Source organism: Diospyros lotus, chromosome 11 (assembly GCF_014633365.1).
Source record: "Diospyros lotus cultivar Yz01 chromosome 11, ASM1463336v1, whole genome shotgun sequence".
Classification (NCBI taxonomy): Eukaryota; Viridiplantae; Streptophyta; class Magnoliopsida; order Ericales; family Ebenaceae; genus Diospyros; species Diospyros lotus.
The window spans coordinates 422,132-439,859 of NC_068348.1; the positions used below are offsets into that span (position 1 = coordinate 422,132).

Here is a 17,728-nt window from a genome sequence, read left to right on the forward strand (position 1 = left end):
GGTATTATCATGCAACTCTTTTTTGTGCTTGACTGTGACTGTTTGGGCACACACAAATAATTATAAACCAATCTCAAAGACCTTTGATTCATACATTGTCTTCTTCATCTCCAATTATTCAAATTTTCTTCCAATAATAAAGAGGGAATAATTCTCATTATAGAGAGTTTTCTTTTTAATCCATTATTAAGTAACACTCGTCTAATTATTTAAAAATATGATCATCATATGGTTTTATTATTTTGATAAGAAGAATGATTTGTTTGATATAAAATAAATATACAATACATCAATATTAAATGTATTATATAAGACAAATAACTCTAAATAGTATGGAATCTTTAATTATATATGAAATGACAAGAGGAGGAGGGCATGTCCCACACATAAAATGAATAAAAAATAGAATCAAATTTGAAGTACATATCAAGGGATTGGGACTCTGAATTCCACTCCCTTGGGATGCTTGCTTACGTGTATGGTCACAAATTAGATGACAACAAAGGTCACATGTCAAATGAGGCGGCAATCAGAGTCGGCCAATCCACAGCACGCACTTCGTGTGGCTGCAGCAACAACCTCAAACCAAACGTAATTGTTCCCACACATACATATGACATAATCTAAGAAATCCAAGATACTCTTATTAATTATATAATTTTTATTTATGCAAATCTAATTAAAATAATAATCTGACAATTCCATTTTTTCAGATATTTTTTCCTCTTTAATTAAAATTCACTAATATTTGATTTACTAGTGTCCTAGTATGTTTGACCAAAGATGTTGAGAATGTTACTCCTTGAAATTACCACTAATTTGTAATTGACTAAAGTTAAATAATAAATTATCCTTATCTAAGAACAATTCAAATTTAGTCGATCAAAGTCTTCTTCTAGTAACCTAAGTGACAAAAGCTAATCGATTAAAATTATCTAAATTAGTTTTTGTCTTATTTGAGAAGGTTGTTTAGTTGTAATGTTGAAAATATCAATATCGATAGAAATATTGGTACTCTGATTTGACGAAAATATCAATATCAACGGATATTGACATGAAATTTATGGAAAGTATGAAAATTTAGTTAAAAACATAATATTTTTTAATAAAACTTTTAGTAATATTAAAATAATTATTTCTACAACCAAAAACTATATTATATCTAACAAGTAACAACTAAAAAGTATAAATATGAATATAATATATAGACAAGTTATATAAAAAATTAAAAAGCTTCTATTAAAACTTTTCAATTAATTTGCATCACACAAATTATGTAAATTTTAATACCAAAATGAAGTCTTAGGTGGCTCATACATGGTGTGGCCAACATCTAAATTTATACAATATTGATACAATGACATATAATTTGAATGGTTTTAAATATAATCACGAACATGCCATGAATAAACTTCTTGATTTCTTTCTATCATTTGTCCATATATAGGAAATTGTGTGTAAGGATCATTAGAGATCTCAAAACCTCTATAGCCATCATCATTAGTCCTTAAACTCGTGGATTCAAAAGTGATTGAAATGTTATCTTCATTGGATGATGACATCCTTAACTACATTTGATGGATTCTCCTTGTATAATCTTTATCGATAACCCCTATGCCTAGACCCCCAGCTCTACACCCATGGTCTTCATCCTATGTGCAATGAGTATATTATTTTTCACAATTAAATGTACTCAATGACTGTTGCGGGCATTTTCCAAACCGCCTCGGGCTATTGTACGGATTGCTTTGGGCTAGGAATAGTCCTATGATCAAGCCCCAGCCACTCGAAACCCAATGGGCCTAAGGCCGAAGAGCATCTCGGTGAGGTCGCACAATACTAAAGCACAAGCTCATATCACGATAGAAAGCGAGCTCCTAGCGATGCCTTTAGCTCACTGGCTGACCCGGCCAACTCGCAAAGAAGATCACGGAGCAGAATAACCGAAGATGATGTCTACCTGTCTCTATTAGTGGTAAACTAATCCCCAGATAGTGTGGAGCCTTTACTCCCAGTTTTATGGAGATAATAAGGACACATTGTCCCCCACAATGTGGCCCACCATTTTGAATTTCGTGTAAATTGTAAATACCACACACTATAAATAGGGGGTCAAAAAAACTATTGCAAGGGGAACAACATAGAAAAATACATATTGTTACTCTATTAAAATGATTAGAGAATAGTCGTGGACTAAACATGATTATAGTCGAACCACGTAAAAATTTATAGTGTATTATCTGGTTGATTGTGCTATTACTTTCTACCTCTCGTGTTCAGGATCATTCTATCAGTACGGGCCAACGAATCACAGTCGACCAAATCTAAACGTCGACAATGACAAACCTGTATCAATATCATTTTTGTGAGTAAAAGCATAATTATTCAATCCATTGTCATCATCTTTGTCGTCGTCATCACCATCACCATCACCATCATCAGCACCATTTTCTTCATTATGATTTCCATCAATATGATCATCTTGATTGAAGCTATTTGTGGGCCTGTGCACCTCTTCTCTCATTGCGATGTTACCAGTGTCTTCATTACCAATTCCATCAATATGATGATCTAGATGAAAGTTAGTTCTGGATCTACGCACCTCTCATTGCATTCCCATGTCCCATGGGTCACATCCACTACTATTCGTAACCTCTTTTGATAACACCTGATCAACATTGATTCCATATTTACGAACATTTGTAGCAATTTGGGGATTGGGGTTACCTTCATCATCATCAGGGTGTAGTGGACGAACCCATTGAGAAAGTTGATTCTCATCATCTTCTCTTGGTTTCACTAAAATGTCCAAAAGATTCAAATACTCTGTTTCTACAACCTTATTCTCTGCAGCTTCCATGTCTCTTATTTTAAGTTTCATATTCAATCATGGGATATTTGACTATTAAAATGAAATATGAATAATGAAATGCTTGACTGTTAAAATGGAATATGAATAATGAGATTTTTAATGAGAATGAGATTTCTCACGTGGGTTGAAAACTTATTTTATTTATTTGATAAAAACTTAACAAATTTTTATTTGAAAAGCTTAAATTTTACTTTTCATTTATGAAAATTTAACTAATATTTTCTAGATATTCCACGGATATTTTCTGGATATTTTGCAAAATTTATATTATAAGTTCACGAAAATGATATTTTATGGAAATATCACGGATATCTCCAGAATATTTTAATGAACAAGAGATTACACCCTCTATCTATATTGGTATCATTGATTTACGAAAATATCGATACAAATATCGCAGAAATTATGAATATTTTAAACTATGTTTAGTTGAACCAATATAGTAATGTAGCCAACTAGGTGCTGTCACTTTGATGATTTTTTATCTTTAAAATATTCAACTATTCTCTCTTTCTCTTAACCCTAATTAATCTAACTTTTACAGATTTTTCACATGTTATTTTATCTATGTTTCCATAGTCAAACATGTTTCCTCTGTTGTAACATAATACAAATCTATATACAGTTTTGTCAAAGGCATTAATGCCTATCACTAAAGCATTTCAAAATATGCGGCTGGACCACCCTTGTACCACATAACTTCTGTTTGCTGTCACATTTTGCAAAGGATTTTATGTTTTAAGATAGTAAATAATAAAATAATAATAATAATTAAAATAATCTAATATATATTTGAAGGTAAGAGTTTACGATGTCAATTCTTAATCGACTAGATAATAACTTAGACCAATTAAGAACAACTAATTTTTGTTCGAGATGAATTTTGTAATATTATATAACGAACAAATTAGATAATAATCATATTAAATATTAAGGGTAAAATAGACATTCTAATGATAACAAAAAATTGTAACTTATCTTTGCATAAAAAATTTAAAATTTATATTCCAATATTTTTACAAAACCTAAGAATATATTAAATCATCCTAAGAGACTTTAATTGACTTGAGTCACACATAAAGATGAAGTTACTCTCTATTTAAATTCAATTGATCTAAGTCCCATCTTTAATAGACCAAAATAAGGTAGAAAAGTGAAATCATTTATTGAACTATTTCGATAGAATAAAATTGAATCTTCGGTCAACTAAAATTTTCTAGAAAAATTTAGATCAATTTGTTGGTTATTGATAACTTTTAGTCGATTGAAGTTTAACATGGGTCCACCAAACATTATTGAGAAGAATAAAATGTCTCATACATCATTAAAGTCTACCTTGTGCCGATCTTTTCTTCACTTAGTCAATCACACTCCTTGTATCTTATACTTCCATTTTATGTATATGCCCTGGCTTTGAACAAATGAGTCAAAAATGTGGGAGAAGGAGATAACCTCTAAAAAAGTGCCTTATTTCTAATTTTGGGATCATTACATACGATCTTCATTTAAAAGTAAGTTTAAATGACTAGAGAAAGTTACTATTTTTTGCAAGTCTTGAGTGGTTATCTTCATACATCACAAACTCTTGAGAAGTTTATATCAAAAGCTAATGTATCACATTTTCTCTACTAATAGAAACTCCACTTACTAGATTCATTATCTGTGACTAGACTAGACAACGACCAGAGTGGAATTGGTTGACGACCACGATGATGATGTTCTAATGATGATGATGGGTCTCCATATTCTCCATGAAGATGCTTCGGACCCATGCATGTGCTCATTTACACTTGTTTTTTTGTTTTGTTTTTTTCTCAGCAGTCGTGGCATGATGATGAAGATGATTTTTATCCATAATGGAAAGAGTTTCGATTAATTACGGTATATATAGAGAGATACAAGAATGTAGATACACATGGGTTGTTATCTAATATGATGAAGCCAATGTTCCAGCCGCCAGACATGACCTGCGAACTCAAAAGACAAGGGTCAAAATCCTTTTTGACCATTATTTACCGTCCAAACAAAGCAGGCAGTAAGTTACCTGAAAAACATTGTTCTTCACATTGCCAGAAGTAGAAAGTTACAACTCACAACATGAAAAGGGCAATGCCCTGTTTTTTTAAGCTTCTCTTTGCTACTTCCACTAAATCTTATTTGCCTACTGCACTTGCCTTTTAAGGGAAACAAAACTTAGTGGAGGCAGCAAAAAGAAGCATAAGAATTGGACTACCCTAGCAAAATATAAAAAAACCAAAACAACCAAAGGTCGATGCTGAGGTCACTATAGAAATATATATATAAGAAAAAATTGTATTTCCAAGCTTGGTAGACCTTCCCACTGAACAAAAAACACTTGGTCATCTACAGCTCTGGCAAGGTCTCACTAGTACAAAAATTAGGTAACCTGCTGGGAGGATGTTCTGCAACACAAGTCCCACAAAAAATGGAAAAAAAAAAGAGGCACAATGAGTTAAATCACCAAAACTTCAAACCTTGTTTGGTCTAGCTGTAAATTTAAAGAGGAGAAAAAGCTATAGTATCATAAACATAATCCTTCCACAGTTATTCACTACTGTCTACTGCCTGTTGTTGTATCAATACAACTATTCATCTAACATTACATCATCCTTGCTAGATATGGTTTATACACAAATATCACACGCGCACACACATTTTACTCTGTTACATGGACTCGGGATATGAGCATCAGATGCTGGTCTTATTAACATCTAATCTTAAAATATTTACTATATTTGTATGTAAGTCAGGAATGCATGAGCATCTATCTAAACAGTTAAATATAGCGAGCACTGTTTAACACCAAATAATATAATGTCATTAGAATGTACTTGAAATTAAATTAAACTTCACGGAAAAATTAGATTTATCTCTCATCCATGTTGAACTCTTGAAATTTTACTTTACTATCAAATGCTGAGTTCCTTTTCTAGAAATATTCTTAAAATGAAAGATTCAAGTGTCTAACTTAGAAATAAGTTTTGCCATATTATCCCATAACCTTGTTCTCGTCAGGTCCTGGTGGACAAGGAACATAAAGGGAAATAGAGAGTCCATATCAAATAGATGTTGTATTGACATTTGAAGAAATTTCAAAATACCATACCATTTAACCACCTTGACTTGTAGTTTTTTGCTCTTTCAGGAGCAATTATCTCCAAAGCTCCATGTATGCACTTATGGTATGAGAAGTCTTCAACTGTTCCATCCATTCTTACCAAGAAAAAGCAACGAGTATTTTCGTGCTCAGAGTGAAGACCAACCTGTGCATAATGACAGGAATAAGTCAAAAGGAAAATTCGATACAAATTTAATTTGATAGGATCAATTTAGCATGCTTTAACAGGTCAGTAGATAAATTGATTATTGTTGGCAGAAAAAAATACCAATGAGTATGTATGACAATTGTTGCTAAGCAAAAATGCTTCAAGAGAAGTTTTTGGTTGTACATTCTGAATCTGATAAAGGATGAACATTTAAAAGAAACGGACACCAATATAACCCCGCATTAGTTAAAAACTGCTCCAATCAAATTTGTGTAACGAGCTTACTAGCATTTCTGACCATATTAACTTAAAGATACTGAAATTCATTTTTATTATTAGCCACACATCCAATCAGATCCCCTTTTTAATTCACGAAGTTCCTGCTTTACACCGAGTCAACATGGGCTGGCAATTGATAGCTCACTGTTCAGGGGTTTACAATTTGAAATACAGTCAAATTCAGATTAAAAGAAGCTTTAACTCTCTCTTTAATGCTTAAAGAAATTGAAATTTGGTTGACATGACAGTTCAAGCCTGAACCAATTTCAATAATATAACCCCAAGAGCACTTACCTAAAGTTTCACTTGTTTACACTTATTTAGTGTTCCGTCTGATGTGTTTGGTGACCATATATATCTATGTGTATAATGCATACATTTACAAGCACTGACAATATAGACATATATACATGCTTATGCACTACTTAAACCTATTGGTGGATTGGACTAAATTAGTTCCTCAAAAGAGCTGTTCTACTCTGCCTCCCACCCTTCTCATGCCATGCATGGGTATCATACATATTAATTAAGTAGAGATTTATATTCCAGGATCAAATGCTTTGTTTCAGTTAGCTTGGAAATGGGAATTCTTTGGAAACATTTCAAAAATACAAAGAAATACTAGAAATGTATAGGAAACCTCGGAAAGAAAACCTAGAACAGCCATAACTCGATAGTTGAGTAGTGGTACATATTTGAGGACTATATGTCTTTACTATTAACCATGTGAGGAACACAACCATATCAATTATCTTCATTTTCACCATCTCATAAAACTTTTTCATATGAAGATGGTGTTGGAACTTTATCTCATCATTCCCTCGCTAAAAGGTTGTGTCAAGAATGACATCTAGGGTAAAATTTTGTCACATTGTTCTTTAGCATAAATTGTATTGTCAATGTAACTTTTAGAAGTTAGTTGACATTATGAATTACATGCCACTGACCTAACTAGGTTAGAATAAGGTGTAGTTGATGATGCTAATATCTTCAATACAACTACTCAACTCAAGTAATCCTGTTCCCAACTCCTGAGGATATGGCTATATGGATCTTCTTCCAGAATTCCACTCTGTTAAGGTCCATATTCTTTTTTAAACCTCAATATTTCATATTTGCCATTCTGCCCCCACTCCCCTCTCACCAAAACCCCTGTTACCAATTCTTACTCCTCCAGAACAACACCCATCTCTGCAAAATCCACATGCTCTTCAGTCCCAAAGACCAAGACCAAGACCCACAATCACATCTCCTATGGCTTCAGCCACAGAGGCAGACAGAGAGGCCAAACCCTTCTTAAGTTCTTAGTCCTCTTTGTGTGCCTTGGCAACATCTGCAGAAGCCTGGCTGCAAAGGGTGTCTTCACTGACTTGGTCAAGAAAAGGGCCTCAATTCCAAGTTCAAGAAATATTCTACAGGAACCATCAATTACCATGAAGAAGATGGTGATGATGATTGGTTCCCATTCTGAGAATGGTCAAAGAAGCTTCCAGTTTAGCACTGAATTAAAACTGTGGGTGCGGTCCATGGTATTAACCCGAATATACTTTTGCCTAGATACCACAAGCGATTATCATAGAACTGCTCGTTGCACAAGCAGTTATGTTTTGGCCTGCCATGCGAGCACACCTGCTCATGTGGCATCCAATGTGTCAATACAAATACTAGATTGGTAATTCTTTTCAAGCTAGTACTGTCAGGTTTATCAAAATAATATTATCTTAAAGAATTCTAGTTTCTCCCCCTACTTTCCATAAACAAGATTGAGAAAAAGTATACTAAAGGTCAATGAATATTTGAAATGCAAGAGGATAAAAATGATAGATTTACACTATAGTTTGAATAAAGAGAAATAAGGTTTTGCAACATTTATGAAGAGAAGTTTCCTGTTATAAGAAAGAATGAGGATAAGTAACTAAAGATGTCACTGAGTCAAATAATTTTTACTCACCTTTTTATTAAGATGAAATGGTAGAAAATAAAGAAAATCATAGATTTATTCCAGGGTAGAGATAAATTCCATGCACACACAATGCATGTGCAACTGTGGTGTTTTTATTTTTGCTCTAGTACATATACAACTCCTGCACACACTGCTGAGGTGTCAAGCCCCAAGTCCCACGATTATGCAAGAGAAAAAGATTTTCTGCGTTGTTTCTATTTTTTCTTTTCTCAGAAACAGTTGCACGCTCACCCCACTCCCCTACGTTAAGTAGTTTTTTCTTTTTTAAACAGAAGTTACAGAACACAAAAGGGTATTTTTGGAAAATTAAAAAAGCTTCACCTAGAGGTAACACCAAATTGTGGGTTTGCTTAATAATAGAATAGATGTGTGCAGAAGCAACCAATTTTCAGAATCCTCCTGTAGTGTTTTATAATGTAGACAGAAAATATTGAGATTACAATTTTTCAGTGACTCTATATATGTTCCAGATAGTTTTCTTAAAGACTCCCACATAGAATTTGAAAATTCAATCACACGTTCGCATTAGTCTATATTCTCTCACTTACCTTGATTTCTTGAGCCCCAGTTCCAATCTTCTCATTCTTTCGAGGATGGAAGTTTAAAGCCCCCATCACTATTTTCTTGTCCACATCATCTAGACAATGATTGATGGGGTACCTACATCAGACATAATGATTCCATAAAATGGTGATCATTAGTATGAGAAGTCAAAATCACATAGATTGTGAAATCTGATAAACTCCACGCATAAAACACAAATGGCATGAAGAGATACCATATTCTTTGTGAAACATATTTCTTAAATGCAAACATGTAAAGCTAGCTAAGTTCCAATGGGATTGGTTCCAAGTGGCTGTCACTTAGCTCATTGAGAACAACAATAAAATAATCATATTGGCATACAATAAAGTTGTATTCATATTGCAAAAATAGAAAACAAAACTTGTGGCAGACTAAATAGTTCACAGCAAGGCATAACAAGCATCAGTCTCTCTGTGATCAACAAATGATCAATTGTTCCATAGGAGGATTCAAAAACTTCAGTTTTGCAAGCATTCACACCTCCACATTCTGAGTGAAAAATTGAAGGACTCAGATTTTAGAAAATACAGCAAAACCATTTTCCTAGTATGATATTCCTGATAGCAGCCTGATTCTTCAATCATTGCAAACTTTTGAACTATTGGAAGTCAAACACTAGTTTTTTTTTTTTTTTTTTTTTTCCTGCAGAGGAAAAAAGCATTATAATATTATTGTCAATAATCCTACAAAGATATATGGGTTTGAAAATACTGATGTAAACCTCAATGAAGAAATAACAAATGTGAAATGACAAACATGTTGAGGCAACTATGTAATTGACCTATATTAAGTGATAACAGGTATTCACAGGAGACAGAATAATAAATGAGAATTTACTTACTTGTGAAGGATACGCTTCAATTCTTGAGACTGCTTTTGAAATGCTGAGAGAAAACATCTCAACATCGTTTGAGATTTTTTCAAACTTTTAAGCCCTTTTGTGTTAAAATCACCATAAGTGCATAAAGGCTGCAGGTAAAATTTGTCAAGCATGTGGTTATTCTCTCCAGGTACCTTGGCCTTCAAATTCCTCTCAGTAGTACAGCTGTGGCTACCCAATAGTTTATAGATATTTTCTGGTTTAGCAAGTTCATGTCCCTGATGAATGATGATAAAAAAGAAAAGATTAGACATGAAAAGAAAACAACATTCACTAAAGATGAAACTCCATTCATCAAACCACTTAATCATTAAAAACATTAATCATATTGTTGCAAATGTCTGGTCAAATAATTTCCAATTGATAGAAATAATTTCTGTATTTGGATATATCACAGTTCATAGAAAAAGTAAAGACATTTACGAAAAAAGAACTGTAATAGCATATTGACACTCGAATACCAAAAATATCATTTTGACGTGTCATTTCAGTTAGCTCAAAAACAGAAATTTTTTAAAAACAAAATCAAGAAGGTAAAAGAATTAGAAAAATGTGTAAATGGAAAGAACTAATGCTTGTATAGATGTTTGTATACAATAACATCACAAGCCTTAATCCCACTAGGTGGGGTCGGCCATGCCATTTCTAAACCTTCAGCCATCTTTGTCTCTAGTCATATCATATCTTCTATAAGGCAATTATATCACATCTCATGTTTAAAGGTTTCCCACTGAGTTCCTTTGGTCTTTCTCTCCCTTTTTTGCTACAAACTTTATCCATTTTGACCAATTGCCTTACAAGTACATCTATCAATTCACTTCTCACATGTCCAAACCATCTTAATGCTTATATAAGCCTAATAATTAGACAACCAAAATTTTTGACAGGTATATACATTTGTTTACATAAAAGGTTATAATTCAATAATTCACAAAAGAATTCAACCAACATTAGTTTACTTGTATGAACTACAAGTAAGTTGAAATTCCAATGTTTTCCACACACCTACATTCATGATCCATTATGCAACATTTCAAAACAATAATTCCTTTTGACTATATGAGGAAAATCTAATAAGAGTCATTTTTATTTTTATCCATTTCATCATAAGAGAATATTTGAGAACCAAAAGGAAAATGCATTATAAATTTAAAAAGAAAATGTATTATAGAGGGGAGATAAAATAGAATAAAAACCATTCATAACTTATTCTCTAGTTCTGTTATTCAATGTAGATATCTTTTTTTATACAAATATTCTAATTAAAATTTTATTATATCCTACTATTATAACGATAACTCCGCCTGGGGATGTTATCCACTGCCGGTCCCAAGCCCGGATAAAGGAGGAGGGCTGTGTTAGGTAGCCGACAGCCAACGTAAAACTTAGTCGGATCCAAAACATGAACTCTAGACAAATTATGAAAAATCGTTTGGGCGTGAGCGTAACCCTTCATAGCGACGCGCTACACTGCCCCCGTGTAGTGACAAGTGAGCTAGGGCCGCTGCATCGGCGCCCGGATGTAGTGATAAATGAGTAAGGGTTCCCGCATTTGCTTGGACGGATGTGGGTAAAGAAGCTAGTCCAAAATCAAAATCAAAATCAAAACCAAAATCAAAATCAAAATCAAAACCAAAACCCAAACCAAAATCAAAATCAAAAACAAAATCAAATTCAAAGTCAAGGCCAAAAACAAAATCAAATCCAAAGTCAAGGCCAAAAACAAAATCATAGATTAAGGATTGGGTCATGGAACATAGGAACATTAACAGGCAAAGCTATGGAAGTGGTGGATGTGATGATTAGGAGAAAAATTAATATTATGTGCCTTCAAGAGACGAGATGGGTAGGGAAAAAAGCAAAAACTTTATCAGAAGCTGGATATAAAATATAGTACATAGGAACTGATCGAGCGAAAAATGGAGTGGGGATTATTATGGATAAAAGCTTAATAGATGAGGTAGTGGATGTAAAGAGAATAGGGGATAGGATTATTATGGTGAAGATTAGTCTAGGAAGAATGACTATGAATATCTTTAGTACATATGCACCACAAGCGGGGTTAGATGATGAGATAAAAGCAAAATTCTGGGAGGACCTAGAGGGACTCATACAAATGATACCAAGAGGAGAGAAAGTGATTATAAGAGGTGACTTAAATGGGCACGTGGGTAGAGACGAAAACGGATATAGAGAGGTACACGGAGGGTATAGATTTGGGGAAATTAATAATGAAGGTAAATCTATCATAGATTTTGCTATGGCATATGGGCTCATTATAACCAATACTAGGTTCAAAAAATGGGACGAACACTTAATCACATATAAAAATATCACCTCAAGCACCCAAGTAGATTACTTCCTCATGAGACAAGAGGATCGGTTATGTTGTAGGAATTGTAAGGTGATACCGGGAGAGTGTTTGACTACTCAACATAGACTTCTAGTACTTGACGTCCAAGTAAGAAATTGGAAGAGAAAAAATCACATAAAACAAAATCCAAGAATCAAGTGGTGGAATTTAAAAGGGGAGAAACAACTAATCTTCAAAGAAAAATTAAGGGGTAGAAGGGAATGGAATGAAGAAAGACAGACAAACCAAATGTGGAAAGAAATGGCTAATGCTCTGAGAAGCACGACAAAGGTAGTCCTTGGAGAGACAAATGGTAAAGCCCCTAACCTTAAGGAGTCTTGGTGGTGGAATGAAGAGGTACAATTGAAAATTAAAAATAAGAAAACTTGCTATAAGGCGGTATATCAATGCAACAATGAAGAAAATCAAAAAAATTATAAAGAAGCAAAAAATGCAGCAAAAAGAGCTGTTAGTGAAGCAAGATCAAAAGCATATGAGAATCTATATAAACAACTTGATACAAAAGATGGAGAAAGGGATATATATAAATTAGCTAAAGCAAGAGAAAGAAAAACACGGGATTTAAATCAAGTGAAATGCATAAAAGATAACAATCAAAATGTTTTAGTAAATGAGGGAGCGATTAAGGAGAGATGGAAGGAGTATTTCACAAAATTATTCAATGATGGTGGTGACACAAGAGTTAGGTTGGGACATCTTAGTAACTCCGAAGGGAATGTGAGCTACACATTCTATCGACGCATAAGTTCAAATGAAATAAGGCAAGCATTAAAAAAGATGAAAAATCATAAGGCAGTGGGACCAGATAATATACCAATAGAAGCATGGAAATGCATGGGAGAAGAGGGCATCTCCTGGCTAACGCAACTATTTAACGCCATCCTTAAATAAAAAAAGATGCCAGATGAGTGGAGGAAGAGTACTTTGGTTCCTATATACAAGAACAAAGGAGATGTTCAAAACTGTGAAAATTATAGAGGAATTAAGTTAATGAGTCATACCATGAAACTCTGGGAGAGAGTAATAGAGCAGAGGCTCAGAAAGGAAACAAAGGTGTCAGAAAATCAGTTTGGTTTCATGCCTGGTAGGTCAACAATGGAAGCTATATATTTACTGAGGCGTCTAATGGAAAGGTATCGAGATCATCAGAAGGACCTCATATGGTGTTTATAGATCTAGAAAAGGCCTATGATAGGGTCTCTAGAGAACTATTATGGAGGGTTTTAGAGAAGAAATGAGTCAAAATAGCCTATATACAAGCCCTTAAGGACATGTATCATGGTATAGAGACAAGGGTCAGAACATGCGGAGGGGATACTGAACCATTTACAACTACAATAGAACTGCATCAAGATTCTGCACCAAGTCCATACTTATTTGCCCTAGTAATGGATGAACTCACTAAAGATATTCAGACAGATGTGTCATGGTGTATGCTATTTGCAGACGACATAGTATTGGTGGATGAAACAAAAGAAGGAGTGACCACTAAGCTTGAGTTGTGGAGAAATAATTTAGAATCTAAGGGATTTAAATTAAGTAGAAAGAAAACATAATATATGGAATGCAAATTTAGTAAAAATGCAAGAGTGGATGATGTTATAATAAAATTAGAAGACTAAATCTTACAAAGAAAATACCATTTTCGATATTTGGGATCAGTGATTCAAAAAGATGGAGAAATCCACGAGGATGTCGCACATAGAATTAAGGCAGGTTAGCTAAAATGGAGAAATGCATCGGGGGTATTATGTGATGGTAAAATCCCATTAAAATTGAAAGAAAAATTTTATAGGATAGCTATAAGACCAGTCTTGCTGTATGGCTCAGAATGTTGGGTAGTCAAATACCAGCATGAGCAAAAGACAAGTGTAGCGGAGATGAGGATGTTAAGATGGATGTGCGGACATACAAAAAAGGATAAAATTAGAAATGAAGTTATTCGTAATAAGGTAGGAGTAGTGCCAATCGAGGAGAAGATGAGAGAAACTAGACTAAGATGGTTTGGTCATGTGAGAAGGAGACTAAGAGACGCTCCTGTGAGGAGAGTTGATGAAATGGAACAATTAGTCACAAAAAGAGGTAGAGGTAGACCCAAGAAGACTTTGGGAGAGACATTAAAATTTGATATGAAATATATGGATCTAAATAAAGATATGACAAAAGACAGAAATACATGGAAGTCTAGAATTCATGTAGCCGACCCCACATAGTGGGATAAAGGCTGGATATGTTGTTGTTGTTGTTGTTCTACTATTATAACGATCTAGCATTTTCATAAACTCTATTCTGCAACCAAGTAAAATTTTTAACTCCAAGATTTTAATATTCATTACTATTTACAGAAGATAAGACCATAAATAAAAATGGTTAGCGAGCTAGAATTTATGTAGCCGACCCCGCTAATGGGATTAAGGCTGCTGTTGTCGTTATTGTTGTTGTTTAGCTTCATTCCTGATGTTGATATAAAAAAGGAAATTAACCATGTGTTACTATACACCAACATATTGGGCACCTTTTAGCATTTGCTTATGGTGATTCCCGTAAGAGATTCAAGAGAAAGAGGAAAGGAAAGTGAAGACGATGAGAAATTGAATCAGACTTTTTATTCTATTAGTCTTACAATCCTACACATACTTGGTCCCTATTTAACATGTACATAGAGAACAAAAATGGAAACATAAAAATTAAACCCAAGAAATCAGCCCCAAATAATCAGCCTAAACCTTCCAAATATTGTGACCTCAATCTCAATCTCTTACCACAATCTCCTCCAAATCCTCTTCAAATCATTTAGGATTTCAACACTCCCCCTCAAGTTGGATCATAGATGTTGATCATGTCCAACTTGCAGATAAACTCTTCAAAGCTAGATCTCTGTAACCCCTTAGTGAATATATCTGCCAATTGTTCTCTGGTAGGAATATAGGTCATGTAGATTGTTCCGTTCTCAATTTTCTCCTTTATGAAATGTCTGTCAACTTCTATATGTTTAGTCCTGTCTAAACAGGATTATGGGAAATACTGATAGCAGCTTTGTTGTTGCAGTAGAGTTTGATGGGGACCTCTACTGTGATATGTAATTCTCCAAAAGCTTTTGTAACTATAGCCCTTCACACATCCCTTGTGCGACAGCTCTAAATTCAGCTTCAGCACTACTTCTGGCTACCATATTCTGCTTCTTACTTCTCCATGTTACTAGATTTCCCCAAACATAGGTATAGTAGCCAGTAGTAGATCTTATGTCTTATGCTGAGCCTGCCCAATCTGCATCTGTATAGATCTCTATCTTCTTACTGTCTCATTTCTTAAATAATAGACCTCGCCCTGGTGAGCCTTTCAAATATCTGAGAATCTTATACACTACTTCTAGGTGACTCTCTTTTGGTGAATGCATATGCTGATTGACAACACTTACAGCGAAAGCAATGTCAGGTCTAGTGTGAGATAGGTAGATCAATGTACCTACTAGCCTCTGATATCTTTCTCTATCCACAGGCTTTCCAACGTCTTCCATTCTTTTCCCTGCCTCGATCGGGGTATTGCTTGGTTTGCAACCAAGCATACCAGTCTCAGTCAAAAGGTCAAGAACGTACTTTCTCTGAGAGACACTAATTCCTTTCTTTGATCTGGCGACTTCCATTCCCATAAAATATTGCATTTGACCTAGGTTTTTTACTTCAAACTCTGTGGCTAAGACCTTCTTCAACCTCTCCACCTCTCCTATGTTATCTCCAGTGAGTATGATGTCATCCACATACACGATCAGAATGGTCCTCCTTCCATCATTGGATAGTTTGAAGAACATAGTATGATCTGACTGCCCCTGTTGATATCCTTGATTCTTAATTACCTTCGCAAATCTATCAAACCATGCTCTTGGTGATTGCTTGAGCCCATATAGAGATTTCTTCAATCTACATACTCTGGTTTCTTTTCCCTCCTTGTAAAATCCTGGCGGTAGTATCATGAATACTTCTTCTTCTAGCTCACCATTCAGAAAGGCATTCTTGATGTCAAACTGATAGAGTGACCAATCCAGGTTTGCTGCCAAGGACAAGAGAACTCGTATGGTATTCAGCTTAGCTACTGGTGCAAATGTCTCAGTGTGGTCAATCCCATATGTTTGGGTGAACCCTTTTGCAACTAGGCGGACTTTGTACCGCTCTACTATGCCATCCGCCTTGTACTTCACCGTGAACACCCACTTACAGCCCACTGGTTTCTTCCCCCTTGGCAACGTCATCACCTCCCAAGTTCCATTTTTTTCTAATGCCCTTATTTCTTCCATCACTACTTCTCTCCATTTTGGAATCTCCAAGGCTTCTTGAATATTCTTAGGAATCTGGGTTCTGTCAAGGTTAGACGTAAAAGCACGACACTTGGCAGAAAGGGCATTGTAAGATACAAATTTTGAGATAGGATGGAGAGTACATGAACGAGGTTGTTTTCTAAGAGCAATGGGTAACTCATCAAGATTTTTTACCTGGTCAGGATTGGGTTTTGGCTCATGAGTAGTCGGAGCTATCACCGATTCAAACTCTTTTGATGCTTCGGATGCGAGAGTCTCATCGGGCTTTGATTTAGGTCTCCTTGAGTAGACAAGTGGCTCCCTGTCTATTTGTTTTCCCACATCTCCCCCTGAGTTCAAGATTCCTTCTGCGTTGGACAGAGAAGGAGATGGTATATTATAAGGAGCAGACTCAAAGATCACAACATCAAAGTCAGTGGTGTTTGAGGGTCGAGCTTCACTCAAGGACTCCCCCTGAAGCGAGTAGTAGGGAGTATGCTCAAAAAATGTGACATCCGGACTAACATATAATTTCTGTGAAAGAGGGTCATAACATTTGTAACCCTTCTGAGTAGGAGAGTAACCAAGGAAGACACACTTGAGGGCTCTTGGATCCAACTTAGTACGTTGGGAGACGTGAATGTGGACAAACATGGTGGACCCAAAAACACGAAGCAGGAGAGATGAACTGAGCCAAGAATTAGGGAAGATCTTCTGGAATTTTTGGAAAGGGGTTGCAAATGAGAGAATTCGACTAGGCATTCGATTGATGAGGAATGCAGCGGTCAGAATGGCATCACCCCAAAAATTATTTTTCATGTGAGAGGTGAACAATAGGGCACGAGCTACCTCAAGAATATGCCGGTTTTTCCGTTCAGCAACCCCATTTTGTTGGGGGGTATGAACGCAAGAACTCTGGTGAACAATACCTTTGTCTTGAAGATAGGGGCCCAAAGAATGATTGAAGTACTCATTGCCATTATCAGTACGAACAATTTGAATTTTTGTGTGAAATTGGGTGTAAATCATAGTGTAGAAGTTCATGAAGACAGAACTAACCTCAGATTTATCATGTAGTAAATACACTCAACAAAGACGAGAGTGGTCATCAATAAAGGTAATAAACCATTTTGTGTGGGTCCTATTGGGAACTCGTGAAGGCCCCCAAAGGTCATTGTGAATCAAAGTAAAAGGCAG

General features: G+C 35.0%; 1 protein-coding gene across 11 annotated transcripts in view; it reads right to left on the reverse strand.

Moving 5' to 3' along the window:
* Positions 1 to 4,316: 4,316 nt before the first annotated feature.
* The window catches only part of LOC127813056 (DNA-directed RNA polymerase IV subunit 1), a 98,554-nt gene continuing 85,142 nt past the window's right edge, over positions 4,317 to 17,728 (reverse strand). For 8 of the 11 annotated variants that reach the window (XR_008026052.1, XR_008026048.1, XR_008026051.1 and 5 more), the window contains 5 exons: positions 9,828 to 10,084; positions 8,950 to 9,061; positions 6,000 to 6,156; positions 4,917 to 5,295; positions 4,318 to 4,839 (listed from right to left, as the gene is read on the reverse strand). Coding sequence is in view for 2 of the 11 variants with exons in the window: in XM_052353776.1 (XP_052209736.1) it covers positions 5,237 to 5,295; positions 6,000 to 6,156; positions 8,950 to 9,061; positions 9,828 to 10,084 (585 nt within the window). In the remaining 9 variants the exon portion in view is untranslated. The other 3 variants (XM_052353777.1, XM_052353776.1, XR_008026055.1) reach the window with 3 other exon arrangements.